This window comes from Bos indicus, chromosome 14 (assembly GCF_029378745.1).
Source record: "Bos indicus isolate NIAB-ARS_2022 breed Sahiwal x Tharparkar chromosome 14, NIAB-ARS_B.indTharparkar_mat_pri_1.0, whole genome shotgun sequence".
NCBI classification, from domain to species: Eukaryota; Metazoa; Chordata; class Mammalia; order Artiodactyla; family Bovidae; genus Bos; species Bos indicus.
This window is the reverse complement of record NC_091773.1, coordinates 66,500,757-66,528,609: the sequence shown is the minus strand read 5'-3', so window position 1 is coordinate 66,528,609 and position 27,853 is coordinate 66,500,757. Positions and strand designations below refer to the sequence as shown.

At 45.5% G+C, this 27,853-nt stretch overlaps 1 protein-coding gene across 2 annotated transcripts in view; it reads left to right on the top strand.

Moving 5' to 3' along the window:
* MATN2 (matrilin 2) overlaps nucleotides 1-23,561 on the top strand; it is a 173,001-nt gene extending 149,440 nt beyond the window's left edge. The window contains exons 11-19 of one of the 2 annotated variants that reach the window (XM_070802859.1): nucleotides 6,142-6,264; nucleotides 7,448-7,570; nucleotides 10,098-10,220; nucleotides 15,017-15,430; nucleotides 18,344-18,496; nucleotides 20,211-20,282; nucleotides 20,673-20,750; nucleotides 21,131-21,229; nucleotides 22,983-23,561. In XM_070802859.1, coding sequence (XP_070658960.1) covers nucleotides 6,142-6,264; nucleotides 7,448-7,570; nucleotides 10,098-10,220; nucleotides 15,017-15,430; nucleotides 18,344-18,496; nucleotides 20,211-20,282; nucleotides 20,673-20,750; nucleotides 21,131-21,229; nucleotides 22,983-23,038 — 1,241 coding nt within the window. In that variant the 3' untranslated portion in view covers nucleotides 23,039-23,561. Of the gene's footprint in view, nucleotides 1-6,141; nucleotides 6,265-7,447; nucleotides 7,571-10,097; nucleotides 10,221-15,016; nucleotides 15,431-18,343; nucleotides 18,497-20,210; nucleotides 20,283-20,615; nucleotides 20,751-21,130; nucleotides 21,230-22,982 lie in introns of both variants that reach the window. The other variant, XM_019973906.2, reaches the window with a different exon arrangement.
* The last annotated feature ends 4,292 nt before the right edge of the window (nucleotides 23,562-27,853 follow it).

Below are 27,853 nucleotides of genomic sequence, written 5' to 3'. Positions count from 1 at the left end.
GAATGAGGGTAGAGGCTGGCAGAGTAAGGGCTCCATAAACACTCACTGAATGAATGAACTCTTGTCGGAGTGCCCACCATTCTCCCCAGGCTGAAGGCCCCCCGTAATCGTGAGTCAGGGATGTTGGCTCTCTTTGCCTGTTAGGGAACCACTGACATGCTTTCCCAGCAGGGAGTAACCTTAGCTCGGCAGAGATGCTGATTCCAAGCTGGTTTCCAGACTTGGTGACTGAAAGGCAGCTGAAAGCCTGTGGTCGGGGAGTTAGCTGCAGCACAACTTTGGCCTTCTCTAATTTACCATTTGTGGTTCTTTAATTATGAGTGACAGGAATGTCCCTGATGTGCAGAAACTGGACGTTTTGCTGAACAAATGCGAATCGCACTCTGCAAGGCTGGAAGGAGGGAGAGAAAGGGGAGCCCAGCTGACCGTCACCATCCACACGGCGTGGGTTCTCATTTAAAACTCTCGTGATCCTTGGTTTTCAGAGTAGAAAGCTGAGGAAGTGTTTCCTTTAACTCAGCAGGCATTTGCTGAGGACCTGCTGTGGGGGCCAGGCATTAAGTTCGGAGCTGGGAGATCCAGGAGAGGAGGGCAGGTGCAGCCTGTGGTCCCCTGGAGGTCAGAGCCCGTGTGAGCGTGGTCCAGTGAGGAGGCAGGCATAGGTCCAGAGCAACCAGTAAGTGTTTGGTGATAGCTGTGATGCTGGGGTTTCCTATAGCTCAGACGGTAAAGAATCTGCCTGCAGTGCAGGAGACCTGGGTTTGATTCCCTGGGTCAGGAAGATCCCCTGGAGAAGGGAATGGCAACCCACTCAAGTGTTCTTGTCTGGAGAATCCCATGGATAGAGGAGGCTGGCGGGCTACAATCCACAGGGTCACAAAGAGTCAGACACGACTGAGTGACTAATACTACTACTGCTAGCTGTGACATTACCAGAGGGGGCAGGTGCCTGGGGCTGTGAGGCTCTGTGCAGGGAGGTCCCAGAAGACACCTAGAGGAGGTGGAGGCAGCAGACGATTGGCTGGGCAGAGCCCTGTAGGGGGCGGGCTTCTGGCTTGGTGGGCTTCCCTGGCGGCTCAGCTAGTAAAGAATCCCTCTGCAGTGCAGGAGACCCCGGTTGGATTCCTGGGTCAGGAAGATCCACTGGAGAAGGGATAGGTTACCCACTCCAGTATTCTTGGGCTTCCCTTGTGGCTCAGCTGGTAAAGAATCTGCCTGCAGTGCAGGAGACCTGGGTTTGATCCCTGGGTTAGGAAGATCCCCTGGAGGAAAGGAAAAGCTTCCCACTCCAGTATTCTGGCCTAGAGAATTCCATGGACTCTATAGTCCATGGAGGTTGCAAAGAGTCGAATACGACTGAGCCACTTTCACTTTCTGGCTTGGTCCTGAGGTGCTGAAAGAAAGTACTCAGAGCTGGGGGGAGCGTGGCTGAGATGAGGCAGCGGGCAGGTTCCTGCGAACCTCACCAATGAGTCCTAGCCAGACTCTCAGGAAGCACTTAAGGGTGTCAGGCAGATGGAGGGAAGGATGTCTGCACGCACGCTTTAGAAGAGGACTCCAGCTGAGTCCAGGAGAGTGGGCTGGAGGGGGTGAAGTAGGTTTGTGAAGACCTAGTTGGTAGATGGAGTAACAGCCCAGGAGAAAGATGATGGCAGGTGGTTCATGATGATGGAGGAGCGGTATCACCTCTCTGGACACTTGGGAAGGTCTCTGAACCTAAGTTCTAGGTCCGGCGCTGGCATCTCACTTCAGGCAGTTTGTTGGTGTCATCCGTGGGGCTTTTTAAAACATCCGAAAGTCCAGGCAGCACCCTGGACCTCCCGAAATAGAGATTATCTTACGTTGATTGATGCAACCTCCTTGCAGGACAATTTGAAAAATATTTATCCGGGGCTAAATGTTCCTACCCTTTAGTGAGGCAGTCCTACTTCTAGATGTTTATCTTTCGGACTTGCTTTCCCATTGTATGCAAAACTACAGGCATACGAGTATCCCCTGCGGTAACAATTGTAATAGCAAAGCCTAGGGACCACCTCACTGCCTTTCCAAAAAGAAACTGGTTAAATTAATCACGGTGCTACCTTTAAAAAATAATGACGCAGGGTGTCAAAGGTGAGAGAGAAGAGTACTTTTATAAGATTTTTTTGTCTGTTTAAATTTGATTTTATTTTTAGAATGGGTAAAAGGTATACATAGTTTAAAAATCAAAACAGTACAAAAAGACGTGCATTAAGGAGTTTGGCTCGCACTCTTGCCCACCCTTCCATCCCCCTGCCTCCCTCTGGTTCCCAGGTAACTGGTGGTGGGCAGCCTCCATCCAGGGCAGCCCCTCCTGAATTCACACACATGTATTCCTTCCCTCCTTCACCGTCCGCCTGCGTGACCGACAGCTGTGGAAATAACGGTGCTGTGTCCCTTCTCCAGTGAAGTTGTCAGAAACACTGTGGCTGCTTTCTGGGAGCTCTCTCTGGCTTCTTGAAGTCATGTTGGCTTCACTCTAAGGGAAGCCGTATTGGGAGCAGCCCAGTGGAGAGGCCCACATGTTGAGGAACTGAAGCCTTCCGTCATCCTCCAGGGAGGAGCTGAGGCCAGTGCACACACCAGTGAGCTCAGAAGCAGATCCTCCAGCTCCAGCGGAGCCTTGGGATCAATGCAGCTCCCAGGGGACCAGCTCGGCTGCAGCCTCACGAGACACTCTGAGCCAGAACCTCCCAGCTGAGCCCCTGCTGGCTTCCAGACCCTCAGACACTGTGTGACATCACACATGTTGCCTTAAGCTGCTAAGTGTTGGCATACCTTGTTTTGCAGCAATGGATAGCTGCAGCTGCTGCTGCTGAGTCACTTCAGTCGTGTCCGACTCTGTGCGACCCCATAGACGGCAGCCCACCAGGCTCCCCTGTCCCTGGGATTCTCCAGCCAAGAACACTGGAGTGGGTTGCCATTTCCTTCTCCAATGCATGAAAATGAAAAGTGAAAGTGAAGTCGCTTAGTCGTGTCCGACTCCTAGCAACCCCATGGACCACAGCCTACCAGGCTCCTCCGTCCATGGGACTTGCCAGGCAAGAGTACTGGAGTGGGTTGCCGTTGCCTTCTCCGCAATGGATAGCTAACATTCCATTTTATTTCCATTCCATTCCTGTTTCTTTGGGGCTTCCCTGGTGGCTCAGCTGGTAAAGAATCCGCCTGCAATGCCGGAGACCTGGGTTCGACCCCTGGGTTGGTAGGATCCCTTGGAGAAGGGAACGGCTACCCACTCCAGTATTCTGGGCTGGAGAATTTCATGGACTGTATAGTCCATGGGGTCACAAAGAGTCAAACACGACTGAGCGACTAAGCACAGCATCTCATTGTGTAGAACATTTGTTCAGCTTGTCTCCTGAGTAGTCGTGGACATCTGGGTTGTTTCCCACTTTTCATTATTACAAACGATGCTGCTGTGAATTACTTGAAAGTATATCTCTTCATACGGTGCCAGGGTATCTGCAGGAGAGGATCCCAGAAGTGAAGCTGCCAGGTCAAAGGTACATTTTGTACTTTAGGCAGATACTGCCAGATACCCCCTCCAAAGGGGACGTCTCCCCTTAGTATGTTTGAATTTTGAATCATGGGCCCATTTTGCCTTTCAAATAATCTCTGCAGGTGACTGATGTTCCCCTGAGATTGAGAACCATTGCTCTCTTCTCTTGATCAGATGCCCTGAGCGGGTAAGAAGGGAAAGTTTAAAAACCCAAATTCCCTACATGCTTTTAAAGCATGCACACAACAAAATTTCCAAACAGCTATTAGTACAAAAGCCCAGGAGAGCTCAGAGGCTGGGCTGGGAGCTCCCAGGATCGTCTGCAGCCAATGGTGAGGATGCCCCCTGAGAACAGTGCTTTCAGGCTCAGCAGGCTCCCCATAGAGGAAAGCAGTGCCCCTCTGCCAAGTACAGACTCGTCCTGCAAGAGCCTGGGGCCAATGTCTTTTCAGGATCCTTGTGGAAAGACTCAGTCACTCTTCAAAACTTCAGCCTGAGATGAAGCTACAGGGACAGGACAGGGCATGGGGGATGCTCCAGAAAGAAGGGGCGTGTTCAGGGGGCCTGTCTGCATTATGGCTTGACAAGGCTGACCTGAAAGAGTTATAGCTATTTTATTACATTGGAAAATGGAGTATTCTTAATATAAATTCATGGTGAGGAAAAAAAACCGCTCACCTCCACAGCCAGTCGGCTGTCTGTATTATGGATCACTCAATTGTATTTCCACTCAACACTACGTGAGGGATTACCCCAAGCCATCGAGAAATGTTCTGCATCAATAATGAGTCTAGATTGTGCCTGGAGAAGTAAGTCATGTTCTGAGCAAAGAGCAAGGGCCAGCTCTGCTTTGACTCTTGTCTGCAGTTATAATTTCAGTTGATACAACGCTTTCCCACTGTTCAGATTTTGGCGGCCCTTCTGCCCAAACGAAGACAAAATTCCCTTCGTGTTTGGAAGCTTAGAGTATAGCAACGCAGTGTAGCTGGGGAAAACATGGGATTTATTATCAGAAGATTACATTTTTAATCTGGTGCTGTCACTTATTAGCAACTGATGTTGGCAAGCCATTAACCTTCCCAAAGCATAGTTTCCCTGGCTGGTAAATGAGAATAACAACAGCTGCTTTAATTAACCCATAGGGTCGTTCTCAAGACTCCCCTCCAAGAAAAATACTGCAAAAATGCCTTAGAAAAAAGCGTATGGTCTGTGCCTGGCTATAAAAGTGATTATGCGCATTCATTTTAAAATCTCACTTCAAAGCCACTATAGAAATTCCGCTCCATCTGAAATGATAGCGTTGACTCTCAGAATTCTGTTTGGTTCTTAGAAAAAGTCCCTTCCCATCTGTCCTCAGTATCAAGCTTTAGCATATCAGCCTGGTTTTTACAGCCTGCTGTCACAGAAGCTGCCCAGCCCCGTCTATGGCAACGCCATTCTTCAGTCGTTCAGCCCTAGGACCTCAGGTCACCCATGACTCTTCTGTCATATCCATGTGAAGATGGACTCTTTATATTAACCCATCAGCAAAGCTTGCAGGCTCTGCCTTCAAAGTCCAGCCTCAGTCTGACCCTCTCACCCGCCTGTCTGAGAGGTCAGGCAGTGGCTCTCTTCCCACTCTCCCTGCTCCAGCCTTACCCGTGGCCCGTTCTGTGCACAGTGGTCCTTTAAGAAAAAAGTCAGTTCGTGTCACCCCACTGCTCAGAACCCTCCAGTGACCCTTCTGACTTAGATGCAGCCACTGCGTGTGACTCCCATGAGGTCTGTCCTGGCTCATCGCCTGCCCGGTCCCCTGATCTCCTTACCTTTCCTGAAACCTCCCGACCCGCTCCTGCCCCTGTTTGCAGATGCTGTACTTCCTTGGGTGTCATCCTTTTCAAACACCACGCATTCACTCGTCTCTTTCTCCAGGGCTCTGCTTAGTGTCACCTTCTCTGACATGGCATGGAAAATAATAAGCCCTCTGCACACTCCAAATCAGCAGACCCTCTCCATCACCCTCATCCTGCTTTTCTCTGTAGCACCTTCTCCTGACATACACATTTGTCTGTCTGTCTTGCCCCTCTTTCCTTCCGCCCCTGCCACCACATGTAAGCTTCACAAAAGCAGAAACTTGGTTTTACTCATTGTTACGTCCCCAGAGACTGGAAGAGTGCCTGACTCAGAGAGAGGGGACTCACGAAATATTCCACAGATCAGGGAACAAATGAATGAATGAATGAATGGATGGAGGGATGACCAAAGTAGGACACATACATGCATACATAAGCAGATGTGCAGATAATCATGGTTATCTGATAATCTGACATTATGGTTACATGATGATCAATGATGTGGAACTTATTTTCTAATATTTATAGGCCATTTCTATCTCTCCTTTTGTAATTTGTCTTTCCGTGTCTTTTGTTCATTTTTCCTACAGAGATGATAGTATTATTTTATTTTATGCACTTTTTATATATTAAGACATTTTGCTCATAGACATGCTTTCTATTTTGAAATGTACCCTGTAGGATAAAGTACTGTTTTCATTTAAGGTGTCTAAAATACCTTAAAAGATTAAATACGTGACTAATGTATGAATCATTTCCTTCTTTTGTGTCTGTTTCCACTTGGATTCTCAGAACTGGACGCTTGTGCTCTGGGCAAGCATGGTTGTGAACATTTGTGTATAAGCAGTGGAGACTCTTTCGTGTGCCGATGCTTTGAAGGGTATATACTCCGTGGAGATGGGAAGACCTGCAGAAGTAAGTTCTCATTGGAGTGGGTTCCCATTATTATTTCTGATCTCTGCCTGAAATCCACCAGCCTGATCTCTGTGTAAATCGGTTACTCTCAAAAACCACTGCCACAAGACCAGTAAATGTAATGTGGGCTCATAGATCAGGAAAAAAACTGACTTCAGGTTGAAAACTAAGGAAATGTAAATCAACTATGGGCTTTGATATTACTGTATCAGTATCGGTCCATTCATCCTAACAAGCGTATCACACTACTGTAAGATGTTGATACTAGGGGAATGTGGGTATGCGGTTTACAGGGGATCTGTGTACTGTCTTCTCAATTTTCCGTAGATCTAGAACTGTCCTAAAAAAAAAAGAAAGACTATTAAAAAGAAAACAAACCAATGAACAAGTGACAAAAGTCAAAGCCAGAGCCACAACTGAAGGTGATACGCCCGGTGACAAGAAGCAGCGTGCTCTACTGGAAGGATGTCCAGCCTGAAATCCAGATTCTCTCAGCTTCTAGCGCTGCCATTTATTAGCTAGGCAAGCAGCTTAACTTCCCTGATCCTCTGCTTCTTTAACAATATTGTTGCTATTGTTTCTGGTGACACAAATCCCTCTTAGAGACACTCTTTTGATGAGGCCATTCTTACATCTCAGAAAGCAAGGTCTCTTCCGTAGGGCCAAGACACATCTCTGTCAAGGCAAAGGGGAGTGGGTAACCCTGAGCAAATGATTCCTGCCCTTGTCAGTCATCATCTCAAGCTTCTCAAAGCTCTCTTTACTAAGAGAATCTCATATTGATGCATTTGAAGAAAAGATGGGTACCTGGAAGTATTACTCTCATTGTTCATAAAGGAAAGGGAAGCCTGCAAGAGGTTAAGTGATTCTCCAAAGTCACGTTGTCAGGGAAAAACTCAAAACTAGATTTCAGCATCACCAGTCCAAATTGAGGTTTAATGTCCTAAGTAATCATACCAATTCCTGCAGAAGGCCCGTGATGGACTGCGTTTTTACAAGACACTGAAGTAGGTGCTGGTGGATGGCGGTGGCTGTGACAGGGAGGAAGCTCAGAGAGTGAACCCGAAGTAGAGCTGCTGAGCTCAGATGGTCCTGGAGTCCAGGGGCTGAGAAGGATGGATCCTCCCAGGTGAAGCCCAGGGAAAACTGACGGTGGTGAAATTTTTAACTTTGCTGTCCTCAGGGAAAGATGTCTGCCAAGCAGTGGACCACGGCTGTGAGCACGCTTGTGTGAGCACTGGGGAGTCGTACGTCTGCAAGTGCATGGAGGGATTCCGGCTGGCCGAGGACGGGAAACGCTGCAGAAGTAAGTCGCTTCGACTCAGGACAGTTAGAGAGTTTCTTTTAACGTTGGAAGTTTTCCGTTATAGTCAGTGTCGCTATTGTAAGTCCCTGCCTTGGATGCTCTGCAACTGTTGTGCTTGTGATCAGTACACTGGACCCTCAGTGCTTCAGGAACTTCTCACCCAGGGTCCTGAGTCGTCAGGCTCTTCGTTGCTTTCACTTTCTCCCAGTTGTAGCCCCTTTCCACAGGAGTTGTATGGATGCGCAGAGCCTAGCAGAGTGCCTGGCTAGCCATTGGAAAGGATTAGAATCTGGGTCAGCAATCGCGGTGAGGGTCAAAGCATAGTTGTAGTGCTTTTTCTTCTTGGAAAACCTTGTAAGTAAGGGCAGAAGGTGAGAGAAGGGATGAAGGGGTTTTTTGGGGGGGTCTGGATTATCCATTAACATTTACTTCTGTGGGTCACTCAGAACAGATTATGAGAGCTTTCTTATTAGGTATATTGCTCAGGGTTCTCCAGAGAACCAATAAAATGTGTGTGTGTGTGTGTGTGTGTGTGTGCACGTATGTGTGTGTGTATGTGTGTTTGTGGATAGATGATAGATCAATAGGTAGATAGATAAGGAATCTGTTGGTGACCCAGGGCAGAGCTGATATTGCAGCTCCAATCTGAAGGCAGTCTGGAAGCAGAATTCCCTCTTCTTTGGGGGAAATTCAGTCTTTTTTTCTCTAAAGGTCTTCAAAATAGGGCCCACCCATACTATGGAAGATATTCTGCTTTACTCAAAGGCTCATGATTTAAATATTATCTTATCTAAAGAAGTACCTTCATAGCAACATTTAAACCAGTGTTTTATGCAACAACCAGGTGCCATAACCTAGCCAAAGTGACTCATAAAATGAACCATCACAGCCCTGAGAAGGAGAGATGGGGACACGTGAGCTCAGTGAAGTGGGCAGGAAATGAGCATGGGGTCAGGATTTCCACCCCCTGTGAGATTTTGAGGTGTTAACCCCTATTTTTGGGGGGTCTTAACGTGGTCTACTTGTTTTTGTGATACTCTGCTCCAGTGGGCAGGATGGCCCTTCTTTAGTTTAAAAAAAGAAAAAAAACTCATCTGCGGTGGAGGTTGATTTGGGGGAATTGATGCTTTTGAACTGTGGTGTTGGACAACATTCTTGAGAGTCCCTTGGACTGCAAGGAGATCCAACTAGTCCATCCTAAAGATCAGTCCTGGGTGTCCATAGGAAGGACTGATGTTGAAGCTGAAACTCCAATACTTTGGCCACCTGATGCGAAGAGGTGACTCATTTGAAAAGAGCCTGATGCTGGGAAAGATTGAGGGCAGGAGGAGAAGGGGATGACAGAGGATGAGATGGTTGGATGGCATCACTGACTCGATGGACATGGGTTTGGGTGGACTCCGGGAGTTGGTGATGGACAGAGAGGCCTGGCGTGCTGCAGTTCATGGGGTCACAGAGTCGGACACGAGACTGAACTGAACTGAACATCACAGATTGCTGAGATAACTTGGGGCTTCCACAGGTCAACACCGAGGGGTAAAGGAGAACTCACTCCTCATTATTCCTCCAGGAGGAGGGGCTTTTCTGCCTTTAGCAGGAAGTTCTGTTTGCAAGACTGATTCCTGGGATGCCTGTGGGTCCATGGGCTGACTCTGCGGGGCGCCCTACGCAAGGCTGTGTTCTGCCTTCACGCGGCGCTGTCCTTCTGTGGGGACCATGGCTACAGTTCTGCCATTATGTCTGCCTGAGCCGTTCATTCATGCTTCTGCTTTTGTAAGCATGGAATGCACGTGTGCATCATTTCTACACTCAACACACTTTTTGCTCAATAGGTTGAGCTTGTACAACTGGTACACAAGGCTCAACTTCTTCCTCTGAAATTTGATTGCTAAATCAAATCCTTCCAGAGGGATCTGTAGTCACTGATTGCAGTTTTGCAGGAAGCTTCTTAGGGAGCTAATGACAGGAAGGAAGCAGAGAACAGAAGGCTTTCATGCTGTGGAGGAGGACCACTCAGGACACTTCCTGACTCAGACATGTGGCTGAGTGGCTGTGTGACCTTGTATCAAACTTTGCTTCTTCATGTATCCATTGGGCATGACTATCCCTGCCCTCCTCTCTCCACAGGATGCTGTGAAGATTAAAGAGCTGTCGCTACTGTGAAGAGTCTGAAGTGCCTCACACATGAGAACTGTACATTAGACAATTGAAACTGGGATGTCTATGGGGAAAAATCAGAAGGGTGGGAAAATCAAACCTCAAAGTACATTGAACAATTCTAAAAATTATTAAATCCAGGACACCTGATCACCCAGCTTACCATTCAGTTTCATGGAAACTAGAGTTTTCTAAGAGGAGATTTCCTTTACCATGCCCTCTCCTGAGTATTAGACTGAAAGGGGGATGTTATAGAGGAGGTTTGAATGAAGATTTAATGGTTTATTTCCATGATCTGTCCTGACATGACTGTTCAATCCAGCTCGTTTCTACACTGATGGGGTTGCTTCACTTCCTATATAACCCTCAGGGAAGGATGTCTGCAAATCGACCCACCATGGCTGTGAACACATTTGTGTTAACCGTGGCAATTCCTACATCTGCAAATGCTCAAAGGGATTTATTCTAGCTGAGGATGGAAGACGGTGCAAAAGTAAGTGATCTGAACTGGGGTTTGTTTTTGCTTTAATTTGGTTTGGGAGCAATTGTTTTTTTGGAGTATTTGCAGGAAGTAAAATCCCTCACCTCTGCTTCTACCATAGATATAAATGTGTATGCGTAGATACAGAATGGGGAAGAGAGCTTAACTGCACCTGTGAAAACACTTTTGGTTTCAGTTGACAGTAAGTTCACTGTCAGCTGAGAGGCCAGAGTGATCCTAGCTGAATAAGAATATCGGGAATGAGGGAGGTAAGACTTGTGTTCTTAAACTTAAAAAATAGTATCTCTAAAGTGGCAGAAAAAGCCTTGAGAGAGGTATTTTATAATCTCAGGGTAGAGAACTTTCTAAACATGACATGAAACATAAAAGAAAAAGGGAAATGTGTAATAAGAGATTAAAGCTACATTTTTTACCTTTTAGTTATCAGAGTTCAGTAAGTTCGATGATTCCTTACGTTAGCAAAGGTATGTTGTAATAGGGAATTGTAAATTTATCACTAGGTGTCTGAATTGGTACAACTTTTAGGAGGGCAGTTTGGCAAATATTTTAATTTTTAAAAATATTTTAAAAATAAATGTTTTTTTTATTTTTTTTAATAAAAAATATTAAAAAAATTTTTTTAAACCAGGACACTGGTCCTGGTGTCTGAGTGATTCCCTGGCCCAGCAAATGGACCATGTTTCCAGAGCTCTGAAGACAGGGGCTAACACCCCAAAGTATGCCGAGCAGCTGCCAAGAACAAAGGCCGAAGCTCCCAGCTCCCGATACCTGGCAAACAAATGCGGGACTGCCTCAGGAACTGGTTGCTTCTCTGAGGTAACCCCAACTCCCAACTATTTGGGGAGGAGCTTTGAAAACAAGTTGGGGAGTGGCTGTCCTTCTCTGAGACTGGAGAGATTCCACAAAAGAATCTGGATGTCGTGGAGGAGACAGTGGTTCAGGCAGAGGAAGCAGCTGATGAGATTCCTAGAAAGCGGGAGAAACAGGAGAAGAAACGCTTGAAGACAGAAAAGACTGGCTGCCATTGCCCTGGCATCACCAGAAAAAAGCAGTGTGAGGAGTGTGAGGAGACAAGTGAAAGACCCAAAGAGAAGCAAAAGCCCCAGAAGGCGCCTCAGGAAGATGGAATGGAAAACCCATCTGTCTTCTTCTCCAAACCCAAGAAAAGGAAACCTTTTTCCAAGAAGGAGCTGGTTAGTAGTGATCTTGAAGAGACAGCAGTGGAAGTCTTTCCAAGTGGAAGAAATCTTTCCCCAAAGAGGAACCAGTTAGTGACCTGAAAGAGTCAGGAAACAAGAGGGTCCCTGAGAAAAAAGAGGAAAAATTATTTTCCAAGGGGAAGCCACCCCACAGTGAACCTGAAGACGCTGCTGCCAGCAGGCGCGGTAGCTCCAAGAGAAAGAAAACGCTCTGAAAGCTATCCCAGGAAAAACAGAATGGGCATTTCCCTAGTGGGGCGTAACTTGCAGAGTTATTTCCCTAGTGGGGCATAACTTGCAGAGTTATTTCCCAACCATCCCCCAGAGCCCAATAAAAATAAAAACAAACTCTCAAGAAAATAAAGGAGGGCAGTTCCAGTTCTAGGAGTTTATGCCGCAGAGAAGTGCATGTCTTCACAAAGCCACATATGAGGGAATATTTTGTACAGTGTTATTTGTAGAGCAAAAATGGGAAATAAGTGCCTGTTTATATAATGCTGATTAAATAAATCATGGTGCATCTGTACATTAGAATACTATACAGCTGGTAAAAGGAATGAAGCAAAACTTCCCTGGTGGTCCGATGGGTAAGGATCCACCTGCCAATGCAGGGTTTACGGGTTCGATCCCTGGTCCAGTAGGATTCTACATGCTGCAGGGCAACCAGGCCCTGCATCACAGCTGCTGAGCCCACTTGCTGCAACTGCTGAAGCCCAAGCACCTAGAGCCTGTGCTCAGCAATAAGAGAAGCCACTGAAATGAGAAGCCCCGAGCACCGCAACAAAGAAGAGCTCCAACCAGCCGCAACAAAGACCCGGTACAGCCAAGAATAAATAAATAAATATTAAAAAAAGGAATGAAGCAGCTCTAAATATATCCTCAAGATATTTTAAATGAAAAAAGCATGGTATCGAGTGGTTTTTATAGTGCTACCATTGATGTATTTTGCAAAAGGCTCCCTCTAACAAACTCTCTCTCTCTGAAGATAGGTATTGTTATAGAGGTTTACATAGAGAGATATAGATATAGATAACCTTTGTAGTGTTTGAACTTTGTTCCATTTGTAATATTTTTTAGAAAAAAAATGAAAGATAAAGGATAGAGACAAAATCTAGAAAGTATCATGGTGAGGAAGTTCAGTATGATGTCAAGTGAAAAATAAAGGAAGAAACTGGGGATCTATGTAGAAAAAAAAGACTTGAGGTACCTTTCAAATACCAAAGTGACAGTCACCTCATCCATTATTTATAGGGCATCCCCTAAACCCTGGGGAAAGAAAGGACATTGGAGAAAAGCCACAGCTTGGTACAGGGACAAAGACACCTTATCTCAGAGAAACTGTGTGATTAATTAGTTAAGATCATGAGCTTTGATCTTAGGGATTTTCATGAATTTGAACCCACTATTCCTACATTCATGTGACCTTGGAGAAATTATTTAACTGCTCTTGAGTCTCAGTTTCTTCCTATGATATCAGGATAACACCTTACAGAATCGTCATGAGAAATATATGGCATGGTGTGTTTACAGGTGTTTAGCCCAGTGCTGGCACCGTGTCTCAGTGCCTGACAAATGATAGCTACTGTCATCCTCACCGCAGAGCTGTGAGCAGACGGGGCTTCCGTGGTAAGGCGGTGACTTCCCTATCAGAAGAGGTGTTCAGGCCCAGGCTGAGTGAATGGCTATAGAGATGCAGTAAAGATGTGAGCAACAGGGGGGCTGGACCAGTGACCTTTAAAGGTCTTGTCCAAACCCGAGTTTCTGAAACTCTGTGAAAATTAAGCTCAGAAGGCAAATCACAGCTCTGCTCCAGTCTCACTGACTCAACTACCGAAAGAAAACATCCAAGGAAAGCTGAGTGACCTTCCTGCAAATAGGTAGCCAGCAAGCTGGGCTGTCATTAAAGTGAGAATAGGGCACCTCCCGCCCTGGTGCTGTTCCGCTCCATCTAAGATTCTTGTCTCCTGCTGAAGTCGTCTGCTCCGCTCCCTGCAGGGAGGCTGCAGGTGTTCGTTTTATTCTCTAAGAAAATAATATATGAGGGAAAAGAGAAAATAGATTCGCTGCTGAAAAATTATTCCACTATTTCTGAAATCTGCTAGAGAGCCAGGTGCACGCTGCCTGAGATTCAGGCTATGAATGTAAATGAAGTTCTGAATTGGCCATTTCCTCTTTCACTAACAAGAGGTCAATAGGTTGAGTAATGAGGACAAGCGCTTAAAAGGGGAAAGACAGGAACCCAACTCTTCCAGCACACATACACAATTATTTTAGCATGTTAGTCAAGCCAAGAATAGAAATATTTTTGCATGTGTGTGTCTTTACTTCCTAATATTGCTGTGCTTCACTTTCAAGTATTAGACAGCTGCCTTGATATGTAAAAGAGAATGTTATATTGCATACTGCAGACTGTTTGAAATGAGATCATCCATTTGGGATCTGTAAATTTTTCTTATGCAGCCCTAAATAACAAAAAAATCTCTCTATACCCAGCTTGCTAACATATTTGCATAAAGCTTTTACTGTCAGCCATCTGAGGTGCCTGGAAAACGTCCATGTAGGTAAAGAATTCACAGTGATAATTCATTTTAAAACTTCAAAAGGTCAATGATGGGGCCCTGGCGGTCCAGTGGTTGGGAGTCCTGCTGTCACTGCCAAGGGCCTGGCTTCAGTCACTGGGCGGGTGGGTAGGATCCCTCAGCCTGTGCAACAGGGCCAAAAAAAAAAAAAAAAACCGGTGAAGAGGGTACTTAGTGGTTGTACTACCGAATGGATACCTCCTCCTTCGTGTATTTTCTCAACAAGCATTTATTGAACAACTATTGTGTGCCAGGTATTGGAAGTACAGAAATCAATGAGAAATGGCTCCTGCTGAGCAGGAACGGGTGGACTAGAGGAGGAAGCTGACACTCAGCTAGCCGGCTGCTGTACGGTGTGGAACGCTGCCCAGAACACACTGGACTGTGAACAACACGGAGTGGGACTCTGCCTGGGTCACTTGCAGTCCTGCCGCACTGCCTGCCTTACACAAAGCAGCAGCTCAATAACAATTTTTGTTGACCAGATTAGTAGTGTGAAGGCTACACAGAGAGTAACGAACACAAGCTGGGCTATGAGGAAATCTCCCTAGAAGATCGAGATGACTGAGCTGACCTGGAAGAATCTCCAAGTCTATTGTGTGTGAGACGCCAGCACTGGAGTGATGTCACTCTCCTGGAGTAAAGTTTTTGGAATCTTTTGGGGGTATCAGGCCCTGCAGGGTACTCTACAGACAGTCCCTCCGAGGCCTGACTCCTGGTGGTCCGGGGTACAGTGTGGGTTTCAATTTGTATATCTGCCATGTGTTTTTGCTTGTGGAAAATACTATTTTTAACAATTTGACAAACCACACGTAAAGGCAATTGTGAACATTATGGTTGTTTGTGACTCCCCCGATACTTTCTGTCTATTCTGTGTTACTATCTAAAGAATAAAGGTAGCTCTCCAAAATAGTTATGCCTCCAGTGGAAGTATAATTTTCTTCTCTTCTTGTGTATAATGATTTTTTTTAATCATTTAACCATTACAACTTTCCTTTTATTCCTGTAGGATGCACTGAAGGCCCAGTTGACTTGGTTTTTGTGATTGATGGGTCCAAGAGCCTTGGAGAAGATAATTTTGAGATTGTGAAGCAGTTTGTCACTGGAATTATAGATTCCTTGGCGATTTCTCCCAAAGCTGCTCGAGTAGGGCTGCTCCAGTATTCCACGCTGGTCCGCACAGAGTTTACCCTGAGAAACTTCAGCTCGGCCAAAGACATGAAAAAAGCTGTGGCCCACATGAAATACATGGGCAAGGGCTCTATGACCGGGCTGGCCCTGAAACATATGTTTGAGAGAAGTTTTACCCAAGTAGAAGGGGCCCGGCCTCTCTCCGCACGGGTGCCCAGAGTGGCCATCGTCTTCACGGACGGACGGGCTCAGGACGACGTCTCCGAGTGGGCCAGTAAAGCCCAGGCCAGTGGTAACGTGGGATGGGGGTGTGTTTTACCCCACTCAGGTTCAGGTTTCTTAAACTCGCTTGGTGTTCACATTGGGGTGGGGGAGCATGGGAGTGAGATTCCTTGAGGGGACAGAATGGCTTCCTGTCACCGCGGTTACACACCTTTACTAAACTGCCACCTAGTGGCCTTAAAGGGACCCCACAGGGATGCCAAAGTCTTGTGGACTGTAAGGGGGTCTGCATACAGGTCACACCTGAGTAATCATCTCCTGTGATGATTTACCAGCCAGGCTGTGACCTCCAGAGCAGAGAATCAATCCTACATGTGCTGTTTAACCAGAAAAATAAACAATACTTCCCAGACACTGGTCTGGTTGTTTTAGAATCACCTGAAGAACTGATAAAAATAGATTCCTAGTAGGAGGAGCTCTTACCAATATATTTTTTTAATTTTTAAAATTTTTATTGGAGTAATATACCTTTTTTTTAAAGCAACACTACCAGTGAGCGTACTGGGAGTGCAGTAGCCTTAAAACAGTGAATGGTCTTGTGTTTGCAGGAGGCAAAAGTGAGCTTTTGAGAAAATCAAAATGTCAGACGAGATCATGACTCTTAAACTCTGTTGCTCGGTAAAGCTTAGCCTCTTTGAGGTTTGTCTGACTCCACGTATAATGCAGGGGGGGCTTTAAGTTGCTTTAGATGTTTGACTATGTTGCTTTTGAGGTTTGACAATAGATGTCAAATGTGGCAGAGGAATATGGCTCTTGGCAAAAGGAAACCCCAAAGCTAGGACGGTTGGTAGACAGCTTGAGGGAAAGTGTCTGGATTCCTTGGGAAGATGGGAAGACCTGAGGGTCGTGAAGCAGTTTGTTTGAACGCTGCTTTCTTTAAGAACTTGTCGAGAGCACATTGCTTCAGCAGCTCCTATGAGGGGGAAAGTGTGTGCACCAACTTGATGGACTCAGTGCCTCCGTCAGGCCTGGAACATAATACTTGTGTGATTAATCCTTGCTGAGTGAAGGAACAAAGGATCAAAGTGCTAAAGTGCCGCTGGCGAGCTCCGTTCCTCCTCACAGAAGGGCTGGTTCACGTCACCCTTCAGTCACCGTCTTAGTGAAGGGGGCCACTTCACTGATATTGCTTATTTCACTCTTTATTCTTTTTTTCTGAGCCCCCAAAAGTATCCTGCCTGAATCAGCTGGGCAGATTGTAAAACTGGCTGCTCACACCTGGTTTCCCTGCTTCTGGACTAGCTTAGCTGAGCTCCTGTCAAACCCACCAACCCCTCTAGCCTGTATTCTTAGAATGTACTGGGGCAACACCTTGTCTCCAAAGACAGTGGTTAGTCCTCTTATCTATCTTATGGAAGCCAACCTACCTTACTCTCTCCCCGACTCAAATTTCCACAAATCCTCCAAAGGCGGGTGGTGGGAGAAACATATATGCTTGGTTCTTGAATCAACAAGACTTATCTGAAGTGACTTCCTCTGATTAACTTAGTTACTCATGTATAATGAACACAATCTTAAAATAGTAGTTATCCTTTTTAGGAGACTGTGTGTAAAGTCACTGGGCTCTCAAACAATTATGCTGAACTTGGCTGTTGACCTTACAGAGACTTTAGAATGAGGCACAATTCTTGCCCTTTGACTTAAAGAGCCATTTTTATGTCTATTTTTAAAAAAATCTAGTTTAATGAATTAGCCAGAGTATAATATCTGCTGAGAAGTGTTGAAAATCAAGCAGAACTTAAGTTCTTATTAATGTTTAATTTTCAAATGAAGAGGATATTGGAGAAGGGAATCTAATGATTAATTGTTTTTATAAAAAACTTTTGGAACAATCTCATATGCCTGTTGAAATCTAAAGTTGATACTTGTGTTTGTTCTTCTTTTTTTTTTTTTTTTAACTTAGGGAATTTCCAGTGGTCTGCAGATTCTCCTTTTCAGCTTAGCACCTTCTTACAAGGCTTTATCCTCCCAAGATGGGTGGGCAGAATAGTTTCATTTGGCTGCAGGTCACTTAAGGTTACTATCTGTACCTTTGACAAGTAGAAACTAGGTTACAAGGTCATAAACTGACCTGTTTCTTAAGAATTCTCCCAGAAGAGATTCTTATTTAGTAAGCCATGAGATAGTGTTCTTTTTTTCCTTACCCACAAGACTAATTCAGGGGAAAGTTGAATATTTGCGAATGACCTTGTCCGGAGCTGCGCAGGTCGGTGGTCAGGTTCCCCAACCTCTCCTCAGTGGCCCCCCTTCCTCTCTGGGGTCACTGTCTTTTGCTCACAAGGCCAAAATAAAAATGGTGGAAAAGAAAGGGAGGCTGACATGGATGCCTCACATCCCACCAGTTATTAATATCCAGCTGGCTCTGAGTGCAGAACACACAACTTCCAGATGCTGGGAACACAACTCTCACTACTGTGTTCTTTTTTTTTTTTTTAAAGTTGGCTTACAACGTGTATTAGTTTCAGGTGTACAGCAAAGTGATTCAGATAATACACACATATTTTATATATGTGAAGTGAAGTCGCTCAGTCGTGTCTGACTCTTTGCGGCCCCAGGGACTGTAGCCTACCAGGCTCCTCTGTCCATGGAATTTTCCAGGCAAGAGTACTGGAGTGGGTTGCCATTTCCTTCTCCAGGGGATTTTCCTAACCCAGGGATCGAACCCGGGTCTCCCGCATTGTGGGCAGATGCTTTACCGTCTGAGCCACGTATGTATATATAAAGTAGACAATAAGCTCCTACTGTATAGCACAAGGAACTATGTTCAGTGTCTTCAGATTCTTCCCCATTATACAAGATATATAGTAATGTGTATATCTCCTATATACCCAAGCTTCTACGTTATCCCTTCCCCTTTGGTAACCCTACATTTGTTTTCTGTGTCTGTGTAACTACCCTGTTCTTCATTTGCTTTGTACCTCAGGTATAACTATGTATGCTGTGGGGGTAGGGAAAGCCATTGAGGAAGAGCTACAAGAGATTGCCTCTGAGCCCACAGAAAAGCATCTCTTCTATGCAGAAGACTTCAGCACAATGGGCGAGATCAGTGATAAACTGCAGAAAGGCATCTGTGAAGGTACTGCAGGTTACGTCTAGGAGAGACCTTAGCAAACAGCAGCATGAACCCTTGAATGAGAAATTCTTAATCCGTTCCTTCAAAGTGCTCAAAAAAGTGCCTCCCTTGTGGGCAGGGCCCAGTGCTGTCTGGAAACAGTAAGCACAAAACGTAGAATAGGGGAGAGAGAAGACAATAATAGCTCACATAGAAAATGAAAGTATTAGTCACTTAGTCGTGTCCGACTCTTTGTGACCCCATGGACGGCAGCATGCCAGGCTTCCTTGTCCTTTACCATCTCCTGGAGTTTGCTCACTCATGTCCATTGAGTTGGTGATGCCATCCAACCATTTCACCATCTGTCATCCCCTTCTCCCGCCTTCATCTTTCCCAGCATCGGGGTCTTTTGCAATGAGTTAGCTCTTTGCAGCAGGTGGCCAAAGTATTGGAGCTTCAGCATCAGTCCTTCCAATGAATATTCAGGATTATTTCCTTTAGGGTTGACTGGTTTGAACTCCTTGCTGTCCAAGGGACTCTCAAGATACTATGCTGCTGCTGCTAAGTCGCTTCAGTTGTGTCTGACTCTGTGCAACCCCATAGACGGCAGCCCATCAGGCTCCCCCGTCCCTGGGATTCTCCAGGCGAGAACACTGGAGTGGGTTGCCATTTCCTTCTCCAATGCATGAAAGTGAAAAGTGAAAGTGAAGTCGCTCAGTCGTGTCAGACTCTTAGCGACCCCATGGACTGCAGCCTACCAGGCTCCTCCGTCCGTGGGATTTTCCAGGCAAGAGTACTGGAGTGGGGTGCCATTGCCTTCTCTGCAAGATACTATACTTATTAGCTATTATTAATAGCTAATAATAATGCTAATAAATTGCTTGAGCATTTACTCTGTGCTGAGCAGTGTAGTCAGTGTTTTAACACATGGCATACTTAATCCTCACAAAAACCCTATGGAGATGATCATGTAACTACAACCGACAGTTATATAAATCAGGAAAGCTGATGCACAATTTTGGGATACACCTGTAAGTAGAGTGGGAAGGGATGGTAGTCCTTCCAAGCCCACTGATAAAAATGTAAAGACTGCCTCTTGCATGGACTGCTCCAGTTTACAGAACATTAGGCTGCCCTTTGGAACTTAATGTTCTTATGTATAGGAGCCCCCTGTGCTCTTCTCCGGTTCACTGTGGTGCCGGTGTGCTTACGTAGAGCAGTTCTCCCAGGTTTGTCTGACTCCATGTAGGCAGGGGAACCGGAAAAGCAGTTCTGCCCATTTTTCCTTTTATTCCTGTCCCAGGTTCAGTGGCCAGTAAAATCCCGGTCAAAGTGATGTGTCTTATTCCTCCCCAGCAAAGAGCACTGGGATGAAGGGGGCCAGGGAGGGAAGGCCTCTTGGATTTCTAATGCAACTTGATGTTTAGCCTCCAAGCTCTTTTATTTAAGTGGAGCTGCTGCCAATGCAACTTAATAACTGGACAAACTTTTTTCCCACCCTACTTTCTAGACATAATATTTAGGGGGACATTCTTAAGTACGAAGATGCATTTAAGGGGTCCAGGCTTCTCTTACAGGAGAGAATGCCTCTGGAAGGTCTTGGGTGGTGTTACCGAATCAGACCAGAACATCCCGGGTGGTGGCAGGCAGGTAAACAGTTGGTCTGGGACCAGTTTCCTAAGAACATATGCACCCATGTGGACAACTGTCACTCTTCTGGTCGTCTTTTACCTCTCAGCTCTGGAAGACTCTGATGGAAGACAGGACTCCCCAGCAGGGGAACTGCCAAAGAGGGTCCACCAGCCAACAGGTATGTTTTTTAAAAGCAATATTTTTAGAATCTTCAGTGGCTGCTTCCACCATGGTTTCCCCTCAGACAAATGAAGTGTAAGTAAGAAAGATTTGAATTACGTTAACTATGGCTTTTCCCCCTCCATCACATAGGAAACATTTACTCTACCCTTTTTTAGCCATAGTTGCTAAGAGCCTCTCTGCTGATGGTCTTTCTGCCATAGTATGTCCTAAAGTAAAGCTATGTACCTCATTCTAGGAATAACAAGTACCCTACTCTGACAGCTGATGGCTGTTTTATAACCACAACCATGTTAAACAGGTTTGACTTCAGTTTTCTTTCTCTTTACAGAATCTGAGCCAGTCACCATAAATATCCGAGACCTACTTTCCTGTTCTAATTTTGCAGTGCAACACAGATATCTGTTTGAAGAAGACAATCTTGCACGGTCTACACAAAAAGTTTTCCATTCGACAAAATCCTCAGGTAATTCCAAGTAAAATATTACTATTAGGTAGCTTGCTATCAAGCCTCTCAACTTGCCAACAAACTCAGCTTAAGGGAGGACGGGAAAGGAGCAAGTAGGCGGTAGGTGGGGTGGGGAAGAGAAGAACTTAAGAAAAAGGAGAACTAAAAAAATAAATGAGAAGAAACTGCAGCAACCTTCCCGCAGTCCACAATAAAAGCCACTTCAGCAGTGGACACATATACAGCTCTTTGCTCTTATCTACTGGATCTTGCCACGTGGAAGAAGTTGAACATTGCTTTCATTATGGTTTCCTCCATGTGCTGATTCAGTCCTATCACAGTGTGTCTGCAAAGTCTGGTGGGTTATAGAGGTGAACACTTTCCATCTGCTTTCTTAGGAAGTCCTTTGGAAGAAAAACAGGATCAATGCAAATGTGAAAACCTTATAATGTTCCAGAACCTTGCAAATGAAGAAGTAAGAAAATTAACGCAGCGCTATATCCTTTTCTAATGTTATGCCTCTGTATGGAATGCAAAGAATACTATCAAAACCTCAAACATTTCTATATATGGGTATATCTCAAATGAAGTCACTTCTATAAAGTCAAGAATAGTGAACTCCAGGAAAAGCTATTTCTTAAGCAGTCTGACAGGTGCTTGAGAACCAAGGGCAAGCCAAACTGCTGACACGGGTCAAGCTATCTGTGGTTGGTTCTAGGAGGCTGATCAGTAAGGCCAGTTAGCCAGTCAGTATGCAAAGTAAAGAAAAAACATGTTTACTTAATTCCCTCTCTGCTGGGAGGAAATGAAAGATAAATCTGAAGTGCATCAAAGATACAGTACATGTAGGCAAAGATAGAGATACAAATCTGAAGTGCATCAGAGATACAGTACGTGTAGGTAAAGAATGCTGTAGAACGAAGAGGTTTCAAATTCTACCTAAATTCCAAACCTCTCCTTTGGCCCCAAGCCACCCTGCAGCCACATTTGGTCAGTGCGTAGTTTCTAGAGGACTGGGGTTGGGATTTTTTTCATTTGGCAGCAGAGAGATTTTATATCAGCACTCTAAGATGAAACATTCTACCTAGGGAACAGCAGGATCCAGTGACTCATTAAAATAGTATTACAAATAAAAGGAATGCTTTGGGATGGTGGAGAAATGAGATTCAGTGCTTTTATGCACTGAACACTCTGCCAACCGTTCTGAACTTAAAACTATAGTAAGCTTACTAAAACTGCCCGATATCTAGCTCAACATATATCAACTAAAGGGAAATGGTTTAATTCTGAACTATTTCTGTGCCAGTGGGTTTATAAAGAACAGCTTATAGCCATTTTCTTCCTGAAAACTGGAAATATGCTTCATAAAGGAAAGCAAAATAATCTGACCATGGTTAATCTTGATGATGAATCCAGGCTCTCATTCTGCCATGCAGGGGGCAGGTGGAGGGTACTAAGCAGCTTCAAGAAGGAAGACAAATGTTTATTCTAATGCTGCTCTTATTGTTTAGTTGCTCAGTCATGTCCAACTCCTTGAGACCCCATGGACTGTAGCCTGCTAGGCTCCTCCGTCCATGGGATTTCTCAGGCAAGAATACTGGAGTGGCTTGCCATTTCCTTCTCCAAGGCATCTTCCCAACTCAGGGATTGAACTCCTGTCTCCTGTATGGGCAGGTGGATTCTTTACCGCTCCAGGGACGCCCTAATGTGCCTCTGCTCTGCCTTCTCCCGGCCTGCCTCCGAGGGTTTACTTCACAAGGTACTAAGGAAGTTGTATGTGTCAGACGTCCTCAAGGCTGCTACCCTATGGTCTCATCCTGCCTCATGGGTGAAAATTCCCCACCTTCTTCTCTTCTGATGTCATATCTTACTTTCCAAGACCTAATCCTTTTTTTTTTTTTTTCCTCCTCTCCTCGTTCCCAGCATTATCAGTTCAGCTCCCAGAGGTGTGCTATGGTAAATTAATTTATAAGTAACAGGAGAATGAGTAGAATTGAAATTTTTAAAAAGAAAAATGTGAACTGAGCTATCTGGATTTAATGTTAAAAAAAAAGTATTTAACCCAACACAGATCTATAGTCTTAATAGTATGTACTAATGGGTTACTATAAACTTATAAGTCAGAATTACAGAAATGGAAAAAACCAAAGCCCTGTATTTTGCAGGACACAAATTCTTTTGTAGATAAATCAAGTTGTATTTGAATATAAATAGGCCATTCAGATTCCTCTTCCTTAATTTGAGATTTACTAGAAGAAATGACACAGAGAATGGAAGCCCTGGAAAATCGCCTGCGATACAGATGAAGATTCACAATGCTCTACGTATCTGTACGTCATTGTGTCAAGGGTTACAGTGAAAACAGTTCGGAGCCCTCAAAGCTCAGGCTGTCATTGATTCTGTAAGGTTGTAAAGTAAAACATACCAAGAGTTGAGAAAGCTGATTTGCTACAGAACAAAGGCAAAACACACACACTAACTTGTACGAATTCACTGAGAAAAAAAAAAAACCGGTCAGAATCCTAAAAGGAGTTTTATCAAGTGAGAACAAATAAGCTATGCAAGATACTCTGTAACGTACTGTGGACACCATTTGCTTTGGTCTTGTTCTGCCTTAGTGGTACAATATCATTCGACAACAACATAAAATCTGCAGTTTTACAGACTTAACTTCCGTAGAACACTGGCCATGGGAAAGCTATTTTTTTTTTTATCAGACTTTACCTTGATATATGTATATGGATGTATGCATAAAATCATAGAACATATGTACTTGTATAAGAAGTTGGATTTTTTATACAATATTAAAATTCACTTCAGAGAACAGTATTCTGTGTAAAATTCTTAATCTTAAATGCAAAATATGCATACATGAGAAATGGCTAAGATACGTATGAAAAAAAATGTTGAAGCTCACCGATAATCAGGAAAATGCAGGTTAAAGCAATCAACTTGGCAAGTTACTGTGTCTGACGACAGTGTTGGTAAGGCTGAGGAAACATGGGGCTCCCACACACTGCTAGTGAGAACACAAATGGGCAGTCTCTGGAGAATAATCTGTCCCTACCTAGTAAAACTGAAAATGCAGCCCTACCCTGTACTCTAGCAACTGCACTTACAGGTATCAAACTAAAAGATTTTAACACATACATACAAGGAGGCCTGTATGAGAATGTTACTAGAGTTTGTAAAATTAACAAATTACAAATAACCTAATCATCACCAGAGGGGGAACAGATAAACTGTGGTACGGTCCATAACTCAGAAATACTATGCAACATTTAAAAGAATGTACTCAATCTACATGTACATGGTAAAACTCAGTCTTATGGACTCTGTTGGAGAGGGAGAGGGTGGGAAGATTTGGGAGAATGGCATTGAAACATGTATAATATCATGTATGAAACGAGTTGCCAGTCCAGGTTCGATGCACGATACTGGATGCTTGGGGCTGGTGCACTGGGACGACCCAGAGGGATGGTATGGGGAGGGAGGAGGGAGGAGGGTTCAGGATGGGGAACACATGTATACCTGTGGCAGATTCATTTCGATATTTGGCAAAAGTAATACAATATTGTAAAGTTTAAAAATAAAATAAAATTTAAAAATAAATAAATAAAGATGAAAAAAAAAAAGCCAATGGGAGGACTTCCCTGGTGGTCCAGTGGTGAAGAATCTGCCTGCCAATGCAGGGGACACAGGTTCAACCCCTGGTCCGGGAAGATCCCACATGTCTCAGAACAACTAAGCCCACGTGCCACAACTACTGGCTTTCCCGGGCTCTAGAGCCACAGAGCCGCCAACGACTGGGCCCACATGCAACAACTACTGAAGCCCAAGCGCCGAGAGCCTGTGCTCCGCAACGAGAGAAGCCGCTGCAGAGAAGCCCGAGCACTGCAATTACAGAAAGCCCACCCCCAGCAGCCAAAAAACCACCATAATAATGAATAAATTAAAAAAAAAAATCTTCCCAAAGGGTGATGTAGCAGAATAGGAAGACCATCTCTTAGACCTCAATCTAGAAACCATCTAATTCTTTCCAAGTATAAAAGTTGTGATTCGAAGTATTAAACTTTCAGTGTATATTTATATTTGAGTCCTCCATGTGATCCTGAAAACGGGTTTTCATCCAAAGTGTGGATTTGGGTTGGCACTTCCTTTTGAGACGTAATCCTACTTTAGCCGTTGCTTCCACTGTCTCCAGTCTACTTTGCGTTGAGTCCTGGCTCCCCCTAGTGGCTCTAGGCGGCATGCACATAAACACACGCGGCCGCTCCCCCTGCCCACCCCCACGTACGCTTTAGCTGTTTAGTACATTTCACTGCACCGTTTTCAACTTTCTCCAACTTGGGAAGGAAGGTGCCTTCGTGGAAGACAAAACCTCCAACTAATCCGTCAAATTCACATAGTAACCCAAGATATTTAACTTGAGAATTGTTTAAAATTTAAAATAGTTCCCGGGCTTCCCCGGTGGTACAGTGGGTAAGAATCAGCCTACCAGTGCACGGGACACGGGTTCGATCCCTGGACCAGGAAGATCCCACATTCCGTGGAGCAAGTAAAGCCTGTGCACCGCCAACTACTGAAGCCCGTGCGCTAGAGCCTGTGTTCCGCAGGAGAAGCCACTGCAATGGGGCAAGAAAGACTAGCCAACATTCATTGCAACTGGAGAAAGCCCGCGCACAGCAATGAAAACCTAGTGCGACCAAGAAGAGAAAGAAATAGTTCTCCATTTCTGTTTGCTCTCTGTATGTCTCAGGTACAAAGGTTTTGCTTTCCACTTTCACTACTTGTGTGACCATCCCTCATCTAATAGTAGTAACTCAGGGCGCTAATCAAGACGGTGGAGTATAAGGATGTGGAAATCATCTCTTCCCACAGGTTCATCAAAAACACACTGACATACTCAACAGTTCTCACAGAAGACCTACTAAACACTAGCAGACCACCTCAGACACCTGAAAGGAAAAGACCTCCACATAACCCTGGGTAGGACCAAAGAAAAAGCAAAGAAATAGCAGGACGGAACCTGTGCCCCTCAGAGGGAGCTGCAAGAGTCACCAGGACAGAAAGGGAGCTTCAGAGGCGAGTGTCACAACTGGTGTGTGACAGAGAAAGAAAGAGCCGCAGTCTGTGGCGCCTGCCTGCGCTCCCCAGCCCGAGACGCACGTCTACGGGCACAGCTGGGGCCGGGTGCTGAAACTTGGGTTTAGAGCACAGAGCTGGGGAGAGGGCTGGGGCTTGGCTGCTCAGAGACAGCCCGAGAGGCCAAGTGCCGTTGTTAGGTGGGGGGTGAGGGCCCGCTGGAGCAGCCTCTTTCCTCCCTGCACTGGGCCGTCCCGGCAGGCTCTGGGATCAGGTGCCAGAGGGTTGCCCAACGTAGGAAGCAGAGCTCAGGTCTCTCCAGGTGGCTGTGCCAGACACAGACAGACACCCACACTGCGAGCTTTGTAAACTCAGCTGCAGGATGCTGTTCAGTCACCCAGTTGTGTCTGACTCTACACCTACACTGCCTGCTTTGTAAACTCAGTGCTGCGCGACATCCAAGTGGACAAAGGTGCTTCCGTGGCCGAGATGGAGCTGCTCTTGGCAGCTGTGGGCTTCCTGAGCGCGTCCATGGGGGGCTAGGCTGGGACAAGGTCTGGGCTGCCTCCGTCGCTCCCACAGACGGTCTAAGTACACGGCTGCCGCACTCCTGGGACCTGCCTGGAGTGGATCCTGCGGGTGGCCTCGTGAGCCCTGGGACCTGCCTGGAGTGGATCCTGCGGGTGGCCTCGTGAGCCCTGGGACCTGCCTGGAGTGGATCCGTGCGGGTGGCCTTGTGAGCCCTGGGACCTGCCTGGAGTGGATCCGTGCGGGTGGCCTCGTGAGCCCGCACGCTTGGTGACAGGTGCAGAGCACTCTCCTAGTGGACAGCTCTGGTAGAGGAATACTCTGTGGCTCTTCTCCTGGTGGAAGTGCTCCAATTCTGCCTACCTCACACCACAGCGCAGATGCGACTCAGAAATGGATCTGGGGGTCTCTACTCCAATAACCAGGAACAGACTCTGTCCCCAACAAGGCTGTGGCAACCACAGAGCAGAGAGGCCCCACTCAACATCCACTACAGACTCTGGTCATCACATCAGTCAGACTCCTCACCAAAGGGATATTAAGGCCAAAACACACTGAGAGGCAGCAGGCATTTATACTAAACACAGGCCTCACATCAAAATATTAAATCCATGCAGACTACACAGGAACATTCCCACACATCCCTCCAAGATCACAGTAAGTAACTGTTTCTCCTAAACTCAGAGTAAGAGAAATACAAGTAAAATGAACCAGGACCACTCGCAGTTAAAGTCAAGAGAACTCCCCTGAAAGAACAATGAAACAGATCTCTTCAGTCTGAGAGACACCAAGTTCAAGAAGGAGATAATGAAAATACTGAAGGAATTCGGAAAGTCCATGAATAGAAATGCAGATTACTGTAAAAAAGAATTACAAACTACAAAGAGGAGCCAAGAAAAATCAGAAAATTCATTTGCCAAGATGAAAGCTAAACTAAAAGGCAATGAAAAGCAGATTGAATACTGCAGAACAAAAAATAAGTGACCTCGTAGATAGCATAGAAATCACCCAATTAGAACAGCAGACAAAAAGCCAGATTGGAGGGGGGAAAAAAAATGAAAGCATTATGAGACCACTTCAGTTCAGTTCAGTCGCTCAGTTGGGTCCAACTCTTTGCGACCCCGTGAACCGCAGCACGCCAGGCCTCCTTGTCCATCACCAACTCCCGGAATTCACCCAAACCCATGTCCATTGAGTCAGTGATGCCATCCAACCATCTCATCTTCTGTCGTCCCCTTCTCCTTCTGCCTCCAATCCCTCCAAGCATCAGGGTCTTTTCAAATGAATCAGCTCTTCGCATCAGGTGGTCTAAGCATTGGAGTTTCAGCTTCAACATCAGTCCTACCAATGAGACCGGTAGGATAATATAAAAGTGTGCCAATCTACATACACATAGGAATTCCAGAAGGAAAAGAAAGAGAAAAGGAAGTTTAAAAAAAAAGTATTCTAAGAAATTATGGCTGAAAACTTCCCAAACCTAAGGAAAGAAACAGATATCCAGGTACAGG